At 41.0% G+C, this 20,673-nt stretch overlaps 1 protein-coding gene across 1 annotated transcript in view; it reads left to right on the top strand.

Moving 5' to 3' along the window:
- LOC147728408 (uncharacterized) overlaps positions 1 to 16,483 on the top strand; it is a 143,504-nt gene extending 127,021 nt beyond the window's left edge. The window contains exons 8-10 of the mRNA XM_086963280.1: positions 4,406 to 4,578; positions 8,497 to 8,662; positions 15,836 to 16,483. Coding sequence (XP_086819406.1) covers positions 4,406 to 4,578; positions 8,497 to 8,662; positions 15,836 to 16,030 — 534 coding nt within the window. The 3' untranslated portion in view covers positions 16,031 to 16,483. The remainder of the gene's footprint in view (positions 1 to 4,405; positions 4,579 to 8,496; positions 8,663 to 15,835) is intronic.
- Positions 16,484 to 20,673: the final 4,190 nt, after the last annotated feature.

The following is a 20,673-nucleotide window of genomic DNA, read 5'->3' as shown; positions in this document are numbered from 1 at the left end:
TGTTCCTCAACAGAAATTTTTGAATCCAGGGTTTGATCATCCTGTAAAGGATAGATAGATAAGGGATTCCACAAAGGCAAAGTGCAGGGGGGTTGTTAGAAACTGTACAGTGACATGCTGTTGAAAATAAAAAGTTACATTTTTGCTGGCCTTCAACTGAGAGTTGATTATCGGAAAAATGTAGTCACCTAAGGAGTATGTGTTTTGCTCCACAATCTTAGATACCCTCTACAATGACTCCCTTCCTGCAACCCTCTTGCAGTATCTCGCACTCTAGCCACACAATCAGCTAAATCAACACTGATTACCCTGGCCTTTCGAAATAACACCTTGTCTGCTTGCAGAATGTCTATTTAACTTGTGGGCTGATATCCGATTGGCGAAAAGAGGTCCATTGTGCCCCTTTTCTCATAGACATCTACTGGCTCCCAGTCCGATTGAGAGTAAAATTTCAAATCTGCCTCGAATATATTGGGCTGTCGTTTAATCTACTAAGTACTAAAGGTATCCCACCAAATGTATTGAGGGCTCAGAGAATCCACTCTCTTGTCTGTTACTGATGATCTCCATGCCTACCAGGACAAGGGCCTTTCAGTCATCCTGGTGCTATTAGATCTATCAGCATGTTCGACACCGTGTCTCATACCATCCTGACGCAACGGTTGTCGAACGCTGGCATCCAGAACAAGGCTCTTGACTGGCTAAAGAGTTTTCTGACCGGCCGCACCCAGAGAGTCACCATGGGTGCATACCGCTCAGTGGAAACAGAGATATCTAAAGGGGTGCCACAGGGCTCATGCTTGAGCCCTACTCTCTTTAATATCTATGTGGCACCCCTGGCAGGAGTTTTGCGTAGATATGGCTTTATTCCCATGTCTTACGCTGATGACACACAGCTCCTGTTCCCCTTCAAAACTCTCACCACTGAGGTCAGAAACTCCTTTTTGACAGGCATGAAAGAGGTGGCAAAATGGATGGCTACAAATTACCTCCAATGCAATGTCACCAAGACTGAGATCATGTTATTTGGAGACGCGAAAATACTCTGGACTCCCGAATGGTGGCCGTCGGAGCTTGGAGCAGTCCCTGAACCTAAACAGGTTGTTAAGAATCTGGGAGTCAGACTCGATCATGACCTGTCATTTAAACAGCACACCAATTACATATCAGGGATCTGCTTCCACACCATTGGACTTCTCCGTAAGGTCTTCCCGCTTTTACCCGACGCAGTAAGGAAAACGCTTGTTCAAGCGTTGATCCTCAGTCGGATTGACTACTGTAACGGTTTACTTTTATCAGCCAATGAGGGTGTGTTGGATAAGCTGCAGGTGATCCAGAACACGGCGGCTCGCCTAGTTCTGAATGCCCCTCCGAGAACTGCTTCTAAACCTCTCCTGAACCGCCTACACTGGCTTCCAATACGACAGAGGGTCAAATTTAAAATATGTTGTTTGATCCACAAATGTCTAAACTCAGAGGGACCTATCTATCTGGAACGGAAATTTATTCCTTATGCTCCAGTACGGTCTCTTAGATCTAGTAGTAATCTCCTTCTGGTGGTCCCCCACATAAAAAAGTAAGACATGGAGGCAGAGCCTTGTCTGTTACTGGCCCTAAGTTGTGGAACAAGTTACCTTTGGAATTAAGGCAATGTAAAGAACATCTGACTTTCCGCAAACTTTTAAAAACAGCTCTTTTTAAAAATGAAGTCTAACTCATCCCCTCACTGTTAATATGCTGCTGATCCCTGGTCAAAAGCGCAGAGATACTCCTGTAGGAGTGATTCTAGCGCTATATAAACTTATAAATAAAATAAATAAATAAATAAAGAGCTAAACTCTCAGTGTGGGAAAGGAAGCAATTCCTTTTTGTTTAGTAACCCTCACACACTCTAATGGTGTCATGCTTCATCATCGGGTTCATCCTGACTCCTAAAGGTCAGGGTGAGGTCAACCATATTCCAAGGAGCTCTTTTGAGAGATAGGCCGGGGGGTCTTAAAGTAAAAATCCTTGTCCGTCTTCAGGTATCCCGTTATTTGTGGAGGCGTAGATGATATTAAAATTATATGTATAAGGGGTCTTCCGGAGGTGATGATTCTATGACCCTAGTGTCTTTGCCTAGTATCTTGCCAACATGTTTCAGCCCTTGGGAATGGCCTCTTGAGTCTTGGACTTTCTTCAGGGCAAATAGAAGTTCCCTCCCTGGTTATACAAATAGGTATTACCTATTTTTTAATTTGGAGGGTGCAGAAAGCTGCATCCCCAACATTGATATGGAAGGTATACTTATCTCCCTTTTTTCTTATGTCTTATATCCACCCTATTGTGGTGGATTGCATGTATATCAAGGGGAGCGGTAGTAGGGGTAGCCTTTTAGTCACACTTTCCTCAAAGGTCCTGCCCCTCGATTCCACCTATTTGGGTCCGCATATACATGCAATCCACCACTCAAGGTGTACCTGATGATGAAGCATGACACCACTAGGGTGTGTGAGGGTTACTAGACAAAAAGGAATTGCTTCCTTTACCGCGCTGAGCGGGTAACGCCATGAGAGTTTGGCGCTGAGCCCTGAATACATTAGGTGGGATACCTTTAGTGGTTAGTGATTTGATTCGGGAGGACCTAGCCACACCCAACATACCTCTCTACCCTCATAGTCAAGGTGGAGGGCTCTCCGCCCTGGCCTAAGTACAATGCTGTCATTTAATCTCCCACTTCTTATTACGTACCCTACCATCTTCAACCCAAAGGTTTGCTCTGAATTCCATACAGACATATTTGGTTAATTCTCCAAACTAGCTTATCATCTTTCGCCGAAACCCCCAACCCCCTTGCCACCGCCAGTTTATGGTCCGACAGCTCATGAACCATTGATCATATTTTCTCTGAAGTGGCTGTACAGATCTGGAACTAGCTCCCTTTTCATATTGTGACCCTTTGACTTCTGCTGTAATTCAAGAAGATCTTAGTCACTTTGTTCTTTCTTTCTTGGCTTGCAATTCTTTCTCCATTTCTAAAGACAATTAAGTTTGTCATTTGACTGATATAAAACTCATAAGTAAATAAATACATCTTATAAATGACATGAATGAAGACATACATTGTTAAGTTATGTCCTCCATTACTTAGTAGTCGGCCTGACTTGCTCGTCAAGTACAAAGAAAATGATATTACTGCTGAGTGGACACACCATGATTTGTACTTGTATTTTTTGAAGAAATTCATATAGTGCATCCAACACAAAAAGGCTTTTTGGCATTATTGCTAAAGGAGATGCTCAACCTGCTCCCAAGATTAGCATAGAAAAAGAAAAGTGCATAGTATCTTGCAGAATTTCAGATTATTGTCTTTAAATGTTTCTAAGCTTCTAGCATGGAATTCCAAAGCTTTGCTGCTTGTGGCCAGAAGGTTCTACCATGAATGTGAGAGCTTTTAAATGTAGGTATCAACAACTTGTTGTGGAAATAATGTGTGAGAAAACCTGTGCCTCGATCGATTTAAAAAAACAAAAGACCAATACGTCAAACAAAGTGCCTTGAATTTAATGACTTTTAGGAGATAGCCCACTGGTAGTTAATTGAGATATGATCATATTTCGGAAGTCAGATACACTGCTGACTGTACACAGGTACTAGACATAGTTAAGGATGCATAAGAAAACAATTTTCTGCAATAAACAGCTTCTGTAGTGGTGTTCCAAGTCAATCTGAGTCAGTGATTCTGCTCAAGTTCCTAACAACCATTGAAGGTTATGGCCAGTGACCCTTGGTAATTATCCAAAGACAAGCATCCCAGAATAGGGATTGATGATAGAAATCTATCATTTCCCAGCGTTTAACATCAAAGAGCTGATTGACCTCAAAGCAGCTATCGAACCCAATATTTGCTCAGCTGATGACACATTAAGAAGGCTTAACACTGATTAAGAAAGCTTGTATGTCGTCATTAAACATATACATTATCATATGATAATCATTAAGTAGTGCCTCCAGAGACTGAAGGTAGCAGTGAAATATGAGGGAATACAGCTAAATCTTACGGTACTCCATGCCTTATAGTTATATTTGATGTCTGAAAAGTTGCCAATGCATCTTGTTGATGCTTAGCTATTCATAATGGCATCCAGTTCATTCAGTTAATTTGATGGATTGTTCCTTCAGTCATCAATCAGAAAAGAGTAGAGGAGCAAGGAGCAATTATCCAGGGTGGTTTTGAGTGTTTTTACTGTCCTCGTCTTTGTATTTTACTAACTAAATGAGGAGAACTGTATTTATTGTTGCCCAATATTTTGTTTCACCAGTTAGGGTGGAATTAATGAAAATATTTTTATATGAAAAAAATTCATAAACAACTTTGCTTTGGAACAACAGAACCTAAATAATTCTTGAATGGTTTTCATTTTAGGTGAACAATTTTAATGATTGGAAAAAGGGCAAGAGCCCACTGAGCAGACTGTGTCACACCTGCCACCTTGTCAAGCCTCTTCGTTCCAAGCACTGCCGCGTCACCAACAGATGTGTGGCCTGCTTTGATCACTACTGCCCTTATGTCTACAATAATGTTGGCTACAGAAACAGGTACCATAATACTAACATTTCAACAAATACATGTGGTGGTAGTGGTGGTGTGTCTCTTGATCATCAGAGAGAGCATTGAAAATAAGAACATTCAAACGTATAACTCATACAGTGTTTATTTATAGTAAGAGTGTGAATTTGGTAAGATTTCATTTATATCCAGAAACTTGTAAATAAGAATGGCAGTCATTAAGAAAAGGATAAAAAAAGAGAAGCTGTAGTGTCAGACATACATAGTAATTTATCCTTAGGGTATGCTGAAATCTAAGCACTCCCATTTTTAAATTTAAAACCCTCATTGAAGGAGTTTTTTTCTCCAAAAAGGGCTCTAGACATAAAATAAATAATGAAGGGGCTCTTGTGTTATACTCTGCTTTTTTCTTATTTTTCTTATTTTTCCACCTTTTACATAATTTCTGTCTTTGTTTCTGTTTCTGTTTTCATATTTCTTCCTACTCTTTGCTTCTAACGTTTATATCAATCACTCTGTTTTCTCTATTTGCTCGCTTCTTTGCTTTTCTTTACTCCGATTTCCACTTTCTTTTTCCTTCCCTTTTTCTCAGTTTCTTACTTTTTACTTTGGTCTTTCTTTCTCCTGTTCATTTTTCTTTCTTTGCATTATTTTTCATTGTTTCTTCTTTGGTTCATTGTCTCCCTCTTTTCGTCTCGTTTCTATTTTTTCTTGCCTGCTTTTTTTGTTTAATCTCTGTTCTTTACCATTTTTCGTCCCATTTTTTGTTTTCATTATTCCCCCTTCTCGTTTTACTATAAATGTGGATATTTTTTTTCTTTTCCCTTTTTTCTTTCTTTCTTTTCTTCTTTTTATCCTTTGTTCCATTCTCCTTTATTGCTTTAGTGTCTTATTCTTTCGTTCTTTTCTCCTTTTTCGTACTTTCTTTCCTCCTCTCTATTTCTTTCTTTTCCCTTTCTTCCTTTCTTCCATTTCTTCTCCCATTTCTCTCTTTCTCTCCATCTTACTTACTCCACCTTTAATTTTCCTTCTATACATTTTTATCTTTCACTCTGTCGCTTTGCTCCCCTCCCATACTTTCATCATTTCCTCATTGTACCTGTGACAGCTCTCTGGCGGCCCTTCACTGTGTTATTTATGAGCTTGTGATGTAATTGAAACCACTGATTGCTTGTTAAGTCTCAGTCTCTTACCTTTCATTTAATTTCAGTGGTGGAATAAATGCTATATGTCCTGCGTGTACTCTAGCACCATTTGAATATTTCCTTGAACCAGATACAATGAACCTTACGCTGAACGAAGGATTTTGGATGTGGTCACATAAATGCCACAGGTTTACCTGATGTCCAAAATGAGTGTCACTAAAAGTCTAATAGTTATGGCAGAATCTGTGAGGAAGAGTATACAGACACCACATATATACTTTTTACAGGGCCATTCCTGTGCCCAGGTCACAGAGGTGCTCACGTATGGTGCCCTCTGCTGGAGGGCAGTACTGTCGATTCCACTTAAAAGGGACTTAGCTTTATGAGTGCATAGGAGTGCGCCTCTAGTATGCAGGCTTGCAATGGTTTGCAATGTCAAGTTTGAGCTTTAAGAAGCTGCTTCTTTTCTTGGTTGATAGACCGTTCTTCAAGGGGTTTGTCGTGAGGTCAAGCTTTTGTGAGGACCAGTCAGCACTTTGTGGGCACCACTGTAAGGTACAGGGTAAACTATGTCCCTCGCCTAGGGTATCAGAATACCTTAAGACTATCCGGGCTTTAATGCATTCTATCCTTAAAGCTTAAGATTAACCTTGAAAGATCTTTCAGTGAGAGCCATTTAACGTAGGATAACAAAACAAAACCTATCATCTGCCACCTCTAGTTATGCAGCACACTATTTGTTCCGTGCTGCCTGCTGTTGTAGGCCATTTATTTGCTTGTGACTGTGCGCCCGTTCAGTCGCTCTAAGTCCTGGAATTAGCCAAAGTTGCTTCCAGTATTTACAAGCTGGGTTGATGGAATAGAGGCACCAACTCACAGAGTTACTAACCTACCGCTGGTGCTGAAGGCAACACGATGTCTTGAAAATGGGGTATATGGCCCTCAGTAAAAGTGGGACAGCAGAGGAAATATAACGGAAAAAATACTCGGGTCAGCCAGAATCCATGATAGTCAGTATTCTGCAGCCTCTTTCAACAGATAGATTTCAGTAGCAGCATACTGAGTTTGTACTTGTTTGCAAAACAAAAATACTTTTGTTGAAATTCAGTGTGGGTAAGCAAAAGTTGATGCATCTCGTCCATGTACCTCACCTTAAAGGTCTCTTCCTCTCCCAACCACTTCCACATTTGAGTATTTACAAAAATTAATCAGGTTTCAGTTGGCTGATTTTAGTATCATTCTCCATATTGATATTTGTATTTTGAGTTAGGTGTATATAACTAAGGATGCCTGAGCAGCAACTCCTTCCGCTTTGCACCCACCTCACCTAGCCTATTGGCCATTACAATTAATCCTTTTATTTGACTGACTCCTTGAAAATGTGATTCTGATATATGAAAGATTCAAATCTCTTTTTTCTATGAACTTGAAACAAATGGGACCCCTTTGATGTAACCTTTTCAGAAATCTCTGTATAATGCAAAGTCCAAAATTCAGTAGTGTGGGGGAGAGGGCCTGGTTGGCCTCAGGAGAAACACATACAGACCACAGCAGATGGCTAAGAATGGACACCAAACATTCTCTCACAAAGTTCCCACTGAGATACAGGCAGGTTGTGGGAAGACCTATGCACCACCAAGGCTCCTTTCACTGGGATTATTTCCCATTGCCTGATCACCATAAGTAACATTAGATCACTTTTCAAATAGCAGAAGACCCACATCCTCCACCAGGCATTTCGTCTTAAGTAACTTATCCATCCTGCTGAGCGTCCCCCACTCACTGTCCATGTTTTGTCTGGTGCTAATCAGCATCCAGCCATTTGGTAGCATGGTATAAACCAATGAATGCAAGAAATACAGTTAAAAATAGTTTAAAAAGGCAATAGTCTCATTTTGGGCAAATGCTTTGATATATAAGGACCTACGTTTTTAGGAATCTGTCCTTATTATTCTTCAGTTTTTTTATGCCCTCCTTCTACTATCACGTTTAAATATTTAAAGCAATGTATGGAACTGTATTAATTTCATCACAACCGTAATGTTGTATTACCTTCCTAGACATAAGGTGTAGATATAATGGGAAGTAGATTTGTAGTCATTTTTGAGAGGGCAGTATCAGGTCTGGTAATGATTAATACCTAATATCGGATAGCATTGTTATCTAGAACTACTGTTATTGACTGAGCTGCCTATGAACCCATTCTCTTTGTAGAATAACAAGTAAAATATATTTATGCCAAACTTTATCAATGTATTAGCTTACTGAAAGTTCATAGTTTTACAATAAATTATATTCTAAACCTACATACTTAATTGAATATTACCACTGTAAAAAAGCAAAGTGCTTCGTTCTTTTGCTTCTTCAATGCCAAAATATGCAGGTACGAAATTATAAATATTTGTGGATTTCATCGACAACTTGCTAGCATGTAGCCAGTATTATTGCATTCTTTCTGAGCAATTCTAACTCTTCGTAGCACTGTGTGGTGAAACTATGTTCCATTACTATTTGATTATTCGTTGGAAACCGGGCTCTTGTCTTTTTAAGGGTAGGTGCTGCATGGAAGAAAGGGAAATAACATTTACAGTGTCACCTATATCAATTGTTTGTGTTCTCCTTATGTTGTAAATGACTTTGTTATGTCTGCTATTCAGAATATTCACATGCAGCCATTTTTGCTTCTCACAAATTGAAGGTTTCACAGTTGAACTTAAAGCTTGACACATTTCGCTTTAATGTAAACGTGTTTGATGTACTGCATAACTATCATAACTTTTTTGTTGTTTGTTTATTATGCAGGGCCTGCTTTGTTGCATTTCTGGCTACTATGTGCATGAACGGCACGATTGGGGCATACATGTGCTGGGACTGGTTTGATATAGTTGGACGCAGCCTCTTCCTCGGAATGGGATTCCTATTTCTCTGTGTCATCGTTGTCATTTCAGGAGGAATGACTGCAATTTGTGTATGTTCCTTCATTTCCATTCAGTAATTTGTTTCACTTTTCTAAGAAACCAAACCAGACAAAATGGCGTCCATAACAGTAGGAAGCTAAATGAAGGTTAGAGGAGTTAAGGAGGGAGTAGAAGGGGGAACTGGGAAGAATCACATCATCTGATAACAGCAAAGGTTCAGAGGGGGAGTCTGGTAATGCGTCCTTTGAGATTAATACTGAAAGATTTTTCTGAACTGTAGTGTGTTTCATGTAATTCTAAGGATAACTTTCAAGGTTGTGCAAAAAGAAGGGGACCCCCTCTTAGAAGGTACTTACAAGGTCAGGGAGAAGAGGGGAAAAACATCAATACTAAGGAAGGAGATCCCTCAGGACCTACATTTCTTTTCACCAATTCAGCACAAATTTGACATGGGCTAAACATGAAATTTAAATAGCAACAAAGTGCAAAAACATCAACATCTTCATCTGTCTTAACATTGTTTTTTTATTATTTTATTCCTTTTATCAAATTATTTTTGTCATTTCTTTTATCCACTTTACACATAAAATTATTCTGATTGACATCTACGTATATTATTACAGAATAATGACATTGCCATACATTAACATTAAATACCCCCAGGTAGAGAGACAGAAACCAACCTTTCAACAGACTTTTGTGCATGCACACCCCTTCTGCTAAATTCACATCACACTCATAACTACATGCATCTGGAAAGTAGGAGACAATAGATTGTTTTTTGGTCTCCACGACCATTTGAAGCTACTACATACAACAGGATCTGAATAGAATTGGTCGACGCGTTTCGGTGGCTTGGAGTGTAAATAGGAACCACCTTCCTCAGGACCTGCCAGATATCAGACCAAGGTCACTCCACCGAGGGGAGACTTACAATCCTTTTTCACTGACACCCTTTTGATATGATCCGCTGTACCACAAGTTTGATTTTTTAGTGCACTCTCAACATTCTCCAATTTGTTGTAGAACAAGTCTGATGACAAGAAATGGGTATTTTGATCACAAAACAGAACAGTCTTTTTTCCTTCAATTTAAAAGGCAACGTCTTATGTCGAGAAATACGTGAGACAATATCTAAATGCAGAGTCCATCAAGGCTTCTTACTCACGGCCAATGGAGCTCCATCTGACACACTGCGTGATGGCTCCCCGGAGGTGAAGCTAGTCGGGATCTTGGCCGAGTTAGCAAACTTTTAAATTGAAGGCAAAAGGGCTGTTCTGTTTTGTGATCAAAATACCCATTTCTTGACCCCAGGCCTACCATACAACACCCACCTCCACGTGCGCTCCTGGCTACCATGATGAGGAACACACCTACATCAGCACGTTAAATGATCTGTACAACAACCTGCACGTCACTGGTTCGCTTTCAAATTTATGCTGGTTCACTCGGCCTTTAATCATTCAGATTTGAATGAAATGCTTGTGTTGCATTATCAAAGAGTAACAGCAATTCACAGCATTGCTCCAATACTTTTAATTGGAAAGTACCGGTAATTCTCAGCAGTAAACAGGTACTATAGGAAAAGAAGTAGCTGCACTTCAATATTTCCTTTTCAATTTTTATTTTATTTTTTTATTTTAGAGCTTTTGTATAGCGCTAGCTGGACCCGTGGGTATCAGAGCGCTTCACAAAAGGTACAGTTATGAGCAATTTTGGCAAAGACAAACATCTGCAATTTACCAACTTAAGAGCATTAAAAACAGAGTTACAGTACAGATATTCAGGCTGAGGGGTAACAGGAAGTGGAGTTAGTTGCCCTTCCCAAAGTCATTTGTGGATTTCTCGTTACGATCGAAAGCACTCAAGGAAGAGGGCTTTGAGAAGGATCTTGAATTTCGGGAAGGAGGTGGTAGTTCTGATGTGGGGGGGGGTGGAGTTCCAAATCTTAGGTGCATTTACCGTGAAGGATTTGTTTGCGGTTTTGTGTTTCCGTGATTTCAGTGGGATGAGTAGAAGCGTGTTGGAACTTCTGAGGTTCCTGGACTGGCCAGCCCTTTTGATTTTGGCGGCCAGGTATTCTGGTTTACCTGTGTGCAGGGCTTTGTAGGTGAGACAGGCTGTACGGAAGCTGGCTCATTGATCAATAGGGAGCCACTTCAGTTCCTTGAATGCCAGAGAAATGTGTTCGAATTTCTTAGTTCCTGTGACCATTCTTGCTGCGGCATTGAGGGTAGTTGTCAGGGGACCTAGGTAGGATTTTGCTGCTCCGGTCAGGGATGCGATTCTCTAATCAATTCTGGAGAGCACCAGTGCCTGGGTGGCTTTTTTAAGATCTTTCGGGGGAAGGAAGGGTTTTATTTTGTATAGCAGTTTCAGATTTAGGAACGCACTTTTGGCGGCTTTTGAGATGTGTTTTTTCATGTCCAGTTTGGGCTCAAGGGTAATACCTAGGGATTTCACTGAGTCCGTTGGCGCAAGCGCACCATTGAGGGCGTCAATGGCTTTGAGCCATTCTTCGATTTGGGGTTTTCATCTTTGTTAGAAATTAGGAGAACTTCTGTTTTCTCTTGGTTGAGTTTAAGGTGGTTCGCTGAGAGCCAATTTTGGACCTCTTTGAGTGTGACATTTAGTCTGTGTATGTCTTTAATCAAGGTGGTTTCCAGATAAAGTTGTGTGTCGTCTGCATAGAGGTGGAAGGGGATGTTGGAGTTCCTGAGGGGTTCCAAGTAGATGTTGAAAAGTTGGGGAGAGAGTACTGTCCCTTGTGGAACTCCTCTGTTGACGGGAAGGGGGTCAGACTCAAAGTTATTGATTTTTATTCTTTGTGTGCATTGTGAAGAAAGGAGGAGAACCAGTTTAGTACCGTCATTTCAATGCCCGCTCTTTCATGGAGTACTTTGAGGAGGAGGTTGTGATCAACTGTCTCGAACGCGGCCTATAAATCTAGGAGATTGAGAAGGCTGCATTGGTCTGAGTCAAGTGACTTGTGAAGATCGTCTAAGACATTTAAGATTGCGGTTTCAGTGCTGCATCCCTTTCTGAATCCTGATTGAAGAGGGTCTAGTAGCTTGATATTCTCTAGGTGTTGGGTTAGCTGTGGAAGAACACATCTTTCTAGAGTTTTGGATAAAAGAGGAAGGTTCGATACCAGTCTGAAGTTGTTCATGTCCTCAGTGTCTAGCCCGGGTTTTTTTAGTAGCGGTGTGACTTGCCCGACTTTCAGGCAGTCTGGAATGATTCCTGAGCTCAGTGAGCTATTGATGATCTTGCACCAAATTGGGGCTAGGGTAAGCTTCAGGTCTTTAGCCAGGCTCGTGGGCAGCAGATCTAGGGAGTGGAATGAGGGTTTAATGGAGGCGATCAGTTTGACTATCTCTTCTTCCTTGATGGATGACTGTTTCCGTGTTCAGGACATCGACCCACAGGTGTTGCCACTTTGCTGTATTCTGGTATATTCTTGGTGAAACGAGGCAGAGGGCTCACACGCAGCTTCCCTTCAGCATATTTTCTGAGAGAAAAATGTAGCTCGTTTTGCCAAGAGTGGCCACGTATTTGTATTTTTTTTTTTACATTCATTTTCCTCATCTCATTGCTGTTACCTTAAACATTCTAGTTTCAAGTGTCCTTCCCCTGGGTTTCTTTCTTTTGTTGTCTCTTTCATTACTTTATCTGTGTTTCTCATTTCCTTTCTCGTATACCATCCCTCTTTTCCACTCTCTTTAACACTCTATGTTTTCCTCAGTCTTCCTCTTTTTCCTCCTTTCTCTTTGGATCTTCTTTAGTTCTTTTTCACCCTTCATTTATGTTTTACATTCTCTCGTGTTCATACTTCCTTGTTTTAAAAAAAATTCTGATTCTTTCTATATTCTGCTTTTTCTCAGGTTTCTTTAGCATTCCCTTTTTTCTCTCTGTTTTCTATGTTCTCTTTATTACTTATGAAACGTTCCTCTTTTTTCCTTTAATTTACCTAAATATTTTTCAATTTCTTGCTGTTTACTGTTTTATTGTCCTCTATTCCTCCTAGCCCTTGCTTCCACCTCTTTATTTGTCATCTGGTTATTTCCGTCTTTTATTTTACGCCATGTTTGTTAAACCTAACTGCCCAATTTAATGCTCAGCAATTTGCTTATTTCCATTGTTCAATTCCTTCACTGATCACTTTGTTTTGTTATTTTCATTTTGCTTCTTGGGGCCATATTTTGCCAGCTTTCTTCTCAATATGCTCTTCACATCCCTTTTCTTTTTTTTCGTTTTCCCTTTACACATTTTTTCCCTATTTTATATCATATTTTGATTTTATTTCCATTTATCTCTTTGCTTTTTACAACATTTTTTATTTACTCTACATTCATTTCACGTCCTTAGATTTTTTTATACATTTTTTTTTGCATTCCCATTTACTGTTGTTTAGTTCCTATGATCTCCTTTGCCATTTTTGCATTTACTCATTTCAATTTGTCATTTTACGTCATGTGTTACTTTTTATTACCCCCTTCTACTTTGCAGTGTCCCCTTTTCTGTTGTTTTCTATTTGCTTTTTTGCTAGTTGCTTTATGTTTCCTGAATACTTAGTATGCCTGTCTTTACTTTTCATTTCTCTGTTTTAATATTCATGGCATACCTGATCCGTGACACCCAGCTAAGAAATGAGGAATCTGCCATCTTGGGCATCGTCTCCTGTACAGTGTGGCTATTTGACATGCTGAATCTCCAAGAAGTGTAGTTAAAGCCCCTGCAAACCCTTCTGCCGAGCCCCTTCTCTACCAGCATTCTTTTCAGACTCGAACTGTAGGGGATAATCGGGAACCCCTCATTGCATTTTCAGGGGGAACCAATCACAGTGCCTCCACAATCGTCCTGTTGCCTGGAAAGTATGAAATGCCTTCACAAATACCAATACATTTCGATATGTCTGGTTTTATTTCTACAGTCTTGGTGCATTATTACCGGGGCCACTGGACTTATATGGCAACTGAGGACTAAAAGATGCATTAGAACGGACAAGCTGTGCCACAAAAAAAAATAGGCTGAACTTTCGTAGATATTAACCCTTCACTGCGGGGGCTAGTCCGCCGCAGTGGTAAGGGGGCGGGCGGCCACGCGGCGGGCGCATGCTGGTGACGGAACCGCTCCTTCACCAGCCGCGGTTGCGCTGTGCTCATGACGGAGCAGTTCCGTCACGTGACGGAACCGCTCCGTCATCAGCACAGCGCGACCGCGGCTGATGACGGAGTGGTTCCGTCACCAGCAGGGGAGGGGTTAATATTTCACAAATGCAATGTCGGAAGCTATCCAAGGAGCATCATCACCCCCATTTAATGCCTGGCTGCAGCAATCAGAGGCATTATAAGTAGAGCTAGTTTTGTATTCGCCATTACAAATACCCAGCAGGGTTGAACTGGTGAGAGATACTGGCCAGCCCTTGGCACCAGTTGAATATATTGGTCATTGTTTGAGTTGTTGTTGGTTTTGGAAGGTGGGAGGTGCTTTGTTGTATTTCTCTCACTCCGTTGGATCACCAAATCTTGTAAGTCATTGCACAACATTGAAAAACATACTGACTTTTGGAACAAATAAAACTGTTATGCGTGTTAAATAGCACATAAGTGATGCAATTATTTCTTAGGTGATCCCACCTCCCCACTGTCTTTCTTTTGTGTTCTCTGCAAGATGGTCTGGGGCTATGACTGGACAGCCTTGTGCACCAAAAGGTCATCATTCACTATGCTTTAAAATGTACTACATTTGAATATATAATTAAAAATGTGTTGCAAAGTGCACTATTTATGCCATTAAAAAAAACCTTGAGGAGAGCCCCACGGACCCCCATGCAGTGGTATGACTTGCTCACTGTGCTCACTCACTCCCCACCCACCATATGGGGACTGGTCTGTCTTATTTTTGGTATTCTCTGCAAGAATGTCTGTGGGTGTGACTGAATATCCTGGTGCACTATTAGGTCATTTACTATGCTTTAAAAGTTCATTCATTTGACGGATGCAGACTGTATGCACTTTGCTTGGATGAGCCTCCATATAGGCCAATATTGGGTGGATATTTTCTCCTAAATCACCCAGATGTCTGAAATAGCATTGGCACGACCCTCTATTGGCCCTGTTGGGCCACATTCACAATGTCCCAAAGGGAGTGCGTTGATTTGTTGCGACTGTCCTCTTCGCAAAGCCTGAGATTGTGATATGCTGGGGAATTGGGAGACGCCCTCCCACGCCACAGTGGCTTAAAAGCCTAACTTTTTGTGACACCACTAATATGCACAGTTGCAGCCTCCAGCATCTTATCCCCGTGCCATCTGGCGTTTTTGCATACCTATTTACAGCAAACTAACCAGATATCGCAAGACAGACTGTGCAGGACGTACAACTCGTACACCACATCCACAATGCTTATATTCTCACTTGGGCTGCATGCTAATCTAAGCTGGTATTGCCACCTCTGGTACCAATGCAGTCACTTTAAATTACCATTCAAATGCTATTGCAAGGTACCAGGATTCTGAGGTATTGCCTATTAGATATGGGACTAAACCAGGGGTCTGCAACATTTTCTGTAGTAAGAGCTGCTTATATTTGCTGAAATCTTCTTGAGATACTAGTATTATTAGCGTTATAATAGTGACAACATCATACAAGATTATATTGGTGGCTGTACCATTCAGGACTATCAACAGTGAACATCTCAGTGCATCAGGCAGGGTTACAAGCAGACTGGACAGGGGGCCTGTGCTTGTTCCTGCCTAAGTTGTGTAGGGCAGCCTGGTAGGAACATGCAAAGCGCTCATGAACTGTTTGGTCACCCCAAGAGGGCCGGCCAAACAGTTCATGCGCACTTTTGGAGTGCAAACCACTCCTCCCATGCTCTGGCCACCCCGCACAGGCCGCGGACTGCATGCAATAGGAAAAATAAAACCACAATAACAACACGTTTTTGTCATTTAATTTTTCCTTTTTGCGCAGTGGGACAATGCTCCTCCTCCTTAGTGGAGGAGCCGCCATGGGTCAAAAGAGAAAGAAAAATATATTTGACACAGAAGAAGTATTCACTTTCCTGGCAATTGTAAGACTTTGTTTTGAAGATTAATATTTTAAAAAAATGGTCAGGTCATCTGTTCCAACGCTCTTTGATTTATCTGCTCTAATATTCTTTGATTTATCTGTTCTAATGTCCTTTGATTTATCTGATCTAATGTTCTTTGATTGCAGGTATACATGGCAGCATGCAATTTAACAACCAATGAGCGTATGAACTACCACAAGTACAGCTACCTCAAGGACGAAAATGGACAATTTGTGAATCCTTTTAATAGGGGCGTGTGGCTAAACCTAATGGAGTTCTGTCATCTGATCCCTTCCCTGAGGGACGATCAAATCCAAAAGGCAAACCTCTCCTGTCTCTGATAAACAAACGCACAAAGGGGGGGGCGGACTCCATAAACGAGCCCACGGGGTAAAGAACATTCACATCTAAGGAAAACTATGAGTAAACACAGTATGAGGGTTTGAACAAAAGAAAGTGCATCTAAGCGAAAGACCACATCATAATGTTACATTTCTACATGTTACTTTCTTATGCATTGTGGTCTTTAATGTTTACATTGTGTCTATAAAATATCCCCTGGAAATGCAGAAGTCCAATCAGCAGCAAGTTATTAATGACATCATTTTTTACCATATTGTCAATTGCCTTTCTATGGCCGATGACACTCAACTTTCAGAAGTTGTGAAATATTCAAAAATGCAATTATTTGCTTCCATGTATTTTTAATGTGCTGATAAAAACCCCATGGGCTTCATGACAGAAACCAAATACATAGGTGTTCAGCTGCCTGTGAAGGCCAAGGTGAGAATCAGGAAGTAATGTTTCAGAAGCACAAATCTTATGCATCTGGATAACTGATTATGATCAATTATGTAAGTTGATAGGTACACATTTTTGGTCTGCACCCAACCCGTAACTCTTCAGAACAAACGCCATCCATTCCATTTTAGTCTAAATGTGCCAAACCTCTGTAGAACATTGATAATGAAGCCATCAAAGCCAAGAGGCACCAAAAACTCATATTTGATAGTTGTGTTTTACCTAATTTAACCCCTTACAAACGACCATGGTGGCTGACAAACTGAAAAAGGAAATTGCCCCTAATTTATAGTCGGAACCAGCAACTATAATGCCAGTATACAATCACCCGAAGGTTCTGTTCCACGAGACAACCTGTAATTGTTGCAAAAAAAAATGAAAGCATATGATAAAAGCTTTTGCTGGAGACTCCATACTTCGCATTCTAACATAAGAAGCATACAAATGAAGCCCCAGATTTATCAAGTAGTCATGCAAGACAAAGCAGCAAGTTGAGCTGCTGAGCTGCGTTGCGTGAAAGGGAGAGCAGAACAGCGTAATATCAAGGGCCGGACTGGCCATAGCCGGCACCGGTCATTTCCCGAGTGGGCCGCCAGGGTATGGGCCGGTTTTAAGCCCCTGGGGCCGATGTTGTTACACAGACATTTTTGCAGCATAGCTGCAATATAGGCCGCTGTAACGAAATCGGCCAAAACTGGCCTTTGCAATCTGCTCCGTCGCCCCCCCCAACCTCCCAAAGAGCCGGTCCAGCACTTTGCCAGGGCCGGCATAGGGTCCCAGTCCGGCCCTGGTCATATCTACTAAGATGCAGCGCTGTTCCACTCTCTCCCTTCGCTGGTGCACTTCAGACAGCCAGGAGCCACAGAAGACATTCTGGTGCCAGAGTGCATAGTGTCCATGCACCACCAATACAACACCTTGACGCAAAGTGACACATGGCAGTGAGCAACTTTGCGTTGCTTTGGGTTCCTATCCAATATTAAATCCCACCTGAACAATTTGCATTAGGTTTGCATTAAAAAGTAACACAAAGTGTTTTCAAAAATGGCCCTGCGGTTGCTGATTCAGAGGGAGAGAGGTGGAGGTGGTGAAGAATTGGAGAGCTGAAGGACAAGTCAGCTACATGCAAAAGCTTTTCCAGCTCTTAGAAACACAGATCAGCAAATAGATTAGAAGTAGACACATTAGGTGTGAGCATTTACACATTTCCAGCATATTGAAGAGCATGCTGACCCAAAATGTTTTTAGCAAAAAGTGAATCTCAGGGCTTTCTGGATTATGTTCAGATTCTTTTCAGAATATAGAAGTGTAGAAAATCATATTATTCCTCTAGATTTACTCATGGTAAGATTTTCACAAAAGAAAGTTACTTTATGAGTTGCTTAATATTACTACCTTTTGGAAATTGCCAAACACCCAGAGCTCTGTTTGGAAATCTCTAAAATCATAGGTTTCCATTTTACTCTACAAAGGTGGATTTTCATAATCGGAAGACTAACTGCTTACTTAAATGTACCTTAAGTGTTTGTGTCTCAATCTCTTTCCTAGACTCGGTCCGTGAGTGGTTGTACCCCTGTGGGGCACTTGGGGTCCCAAAGAAAGGTTAAGGTCATCCTTAAGGAAAACCCCCTCTATGCTTTCCTGCTGTGCAACCTCCAGTGCAGGGACTAACTCGGAGAGTTAGCGCATGCACTGGGCGGTGAACTGGCTCAGTACGCGTTGAACACACCCATTGAGGATGTCCACCAGTGCAAACCTAGGCCGTCATCTATTTTGCTATTCTATCCAGGGTATGTTTGGAGAAGCCTAGAGTCCACATATACTTATGTTTGCAGTCATTCCCAAGGTAGTGGTCATTCTTGAAAAGAAAGCTACTTGGAAATTTAGATCTAATAAAGCAATAGTGATATTTGTGGCAAAGAAAAACTCACAACAGAAAATAGATAAGTTGCAGCTATTTGTGCTTTAACCATCTTACATAGTCTTTATTGTTCAGTAGATGAACAATTCCAAACATGGTCTGCAAAGTTGATGATAATGACCACACCTTGTTACATTTTTTACATATTTATCTACTATTTTTGATCCCTGTAAGCCATGTTCATTACACCATCTCCTAGTTGACTTTGCAAACTCTGCCGCATCTTTTACACAATATCGTCTTCTTCCACCATGACTGCCCACCAGCTCTCAGACCTCTACAGGGCATCCACTTAGTACAAGCTTCATATTAAGAAAGGCTGGTACAACAGAAAGAAAGGACATTTCTAGATTGCAGAGATGAGATTATGTTTCAATTTAAATCATGTTCTACAACGCCATCCAGACATTTTCTCAGGTCCGCCTACAACAAATTCCGAAAATAAAGTACTTGCATCTAAATGAATGCTAAGTGCGTAACTATTATTTTTTGTAGTACGAAGAGCCACAGACTCTGGCCAGTGTTTTCTCCTCTTCCACTCCTTTAAACCTCCTGCTAGAAGAGAAGACAGTCCCTAGCAAGGGCAGCTACTCCATGTGGGCGTCGGAGCTTCGCCCCACTGTTTTCCCGCAGTGCGAAAAGCAGAAACGTAAAATGGTATAAATACCATTTTACGTTTCTGCTTCTCGCACTGAAATAAAGCAGAAGAAGGGTATGCCTTGTTGGGGGTGGGTGAGTCGGGAAGGAGTGGCTAGCCTAATGTCATGGGAGCTGACTGTTTGGTCAGCCCAGGGCCGACCAAACTACTCATCGCACTCTCCGTTTTCTTCATGTAGGCTGCCTGCATGAAGAAAATGGCGCCCCCATAGACGCCGCTAAGGATGCATCCTAGCCAATCACAACACTGCCATTGCAGGGTGGTGCTTGGCTTAGGGGAAGAGAGGGAGGCTGCCTGCTTCTGCTTCCTGTGAGCAGAGAGCAGGAGGTGAGACACCTGAGTCAGGCACTGGAGGAATAGGTAATTTTAATATTTTTTTGTAATTAAATGAATCGCCCAACCCAACCCTGTGTGACCCCCCGCCCCCTCCACCCGCGATTTGCCACTGTTTGAGCCTTTGACCTATGCACTACCTGCCTTTGACGCATGCCCTACCTGCCCTACCACCCAAGACTAGTCGTATCTATAGAGACCTATCTAATCGATCACAAAAATAAGGCCTTATGACGTGTGCATCAAAATCTTTATTGATTTGCACATTCAAGGAAGCCTGGGCTTGACATCACTGATTGATAGACAATGGTCCTGAACTATTTGGCCATATATACCATGTCCCTGCAGACGCAGTTTCTAAATTCAGAGTTAACAAAATACATATTAGCTCGGTAATGATCAATTTGAAATGATTGCCCTTTTCTGGAAGAATCGAAAAAAGATGTCAATTATTTTCTTTTGCTATTCTGGGAGACATTGTGTGCCTGTGTGTGTTCCCAAGTTCTCTTACATGATGCAACAGATGCCATTTTGTGTTTTACACTTCTAAAATGTATCTTATTATATTTTGCACAGTAAGCAATTTTACCCTTTTGTACTTTTGACACCCTGTATTGTATACACCCTATGTTTGTACTCGAAGTGACTTATAATTGTGTATTGAATTATCGAATTTACAACTGCTGGTCTTTTGTGAAAAACCAAAAAGCAGAAAATTATTGTAACTCGTAGCCCTAATTCAGGTAAAGTGGGACCCTGCAAAAATAGGGAAAGTGAGATTTGGATCTCTAACCAAGGACATATTATTTATATTGTATTGTATTTAGGCGATTGATACACAAAAGGGGGAAATGGTTTATCCCAACCTTTATTCTTATTTTGCAAACTCAATAATGGAATGGGAAAATGGCACAATTATTTAGTAAGCAAATGATTGGCTCTTAGTTTATATTATAATTAGTTATGTTTTGTAAATTATATTTTTATATTTTGTAAGCCTCTTTTTTCATTGTATCAAAGACGAACTGTTAAAAGTGTGTAATAAAACAAAAACAACAATTACCTCTCTAATTTCTGTAGATTCTGATTTGATTTCCTCAGCCTTACGTTTATCGGGGTGATATATGCAGCAACCACATATAGTTAACTGCCTGTTGCCTGAGACCTGCTTGTTCATCTGTATGTTCATCTGTATTTATACTTTGTGGGTGTGATAATCTCCATTATCATTAGTGCTCACAACTTGGAGGTGAAAGCATGAGATCAATAAA

This window comes from Lissotriton vulgaris, chromosome 3_1 (assembly GCF_964263255.1).
Source record: "Lissotriton vulgaris chromosome 3_1, aLisVul1.2, whole genome shotgun sequence".
In the NCBI taxonomy this organism is placed as follows: domain Eukaryota; kingdom Metazoa; phylum Chordata; class Amphibia; order Caudata; family Salamandridae; genus Lissotriton; species Lissotriton vulgaris.
Note: the sequence above shows the minus strand (reverse complement) of the source record. Positions and strands in the feature narration are given on the sequence as shown.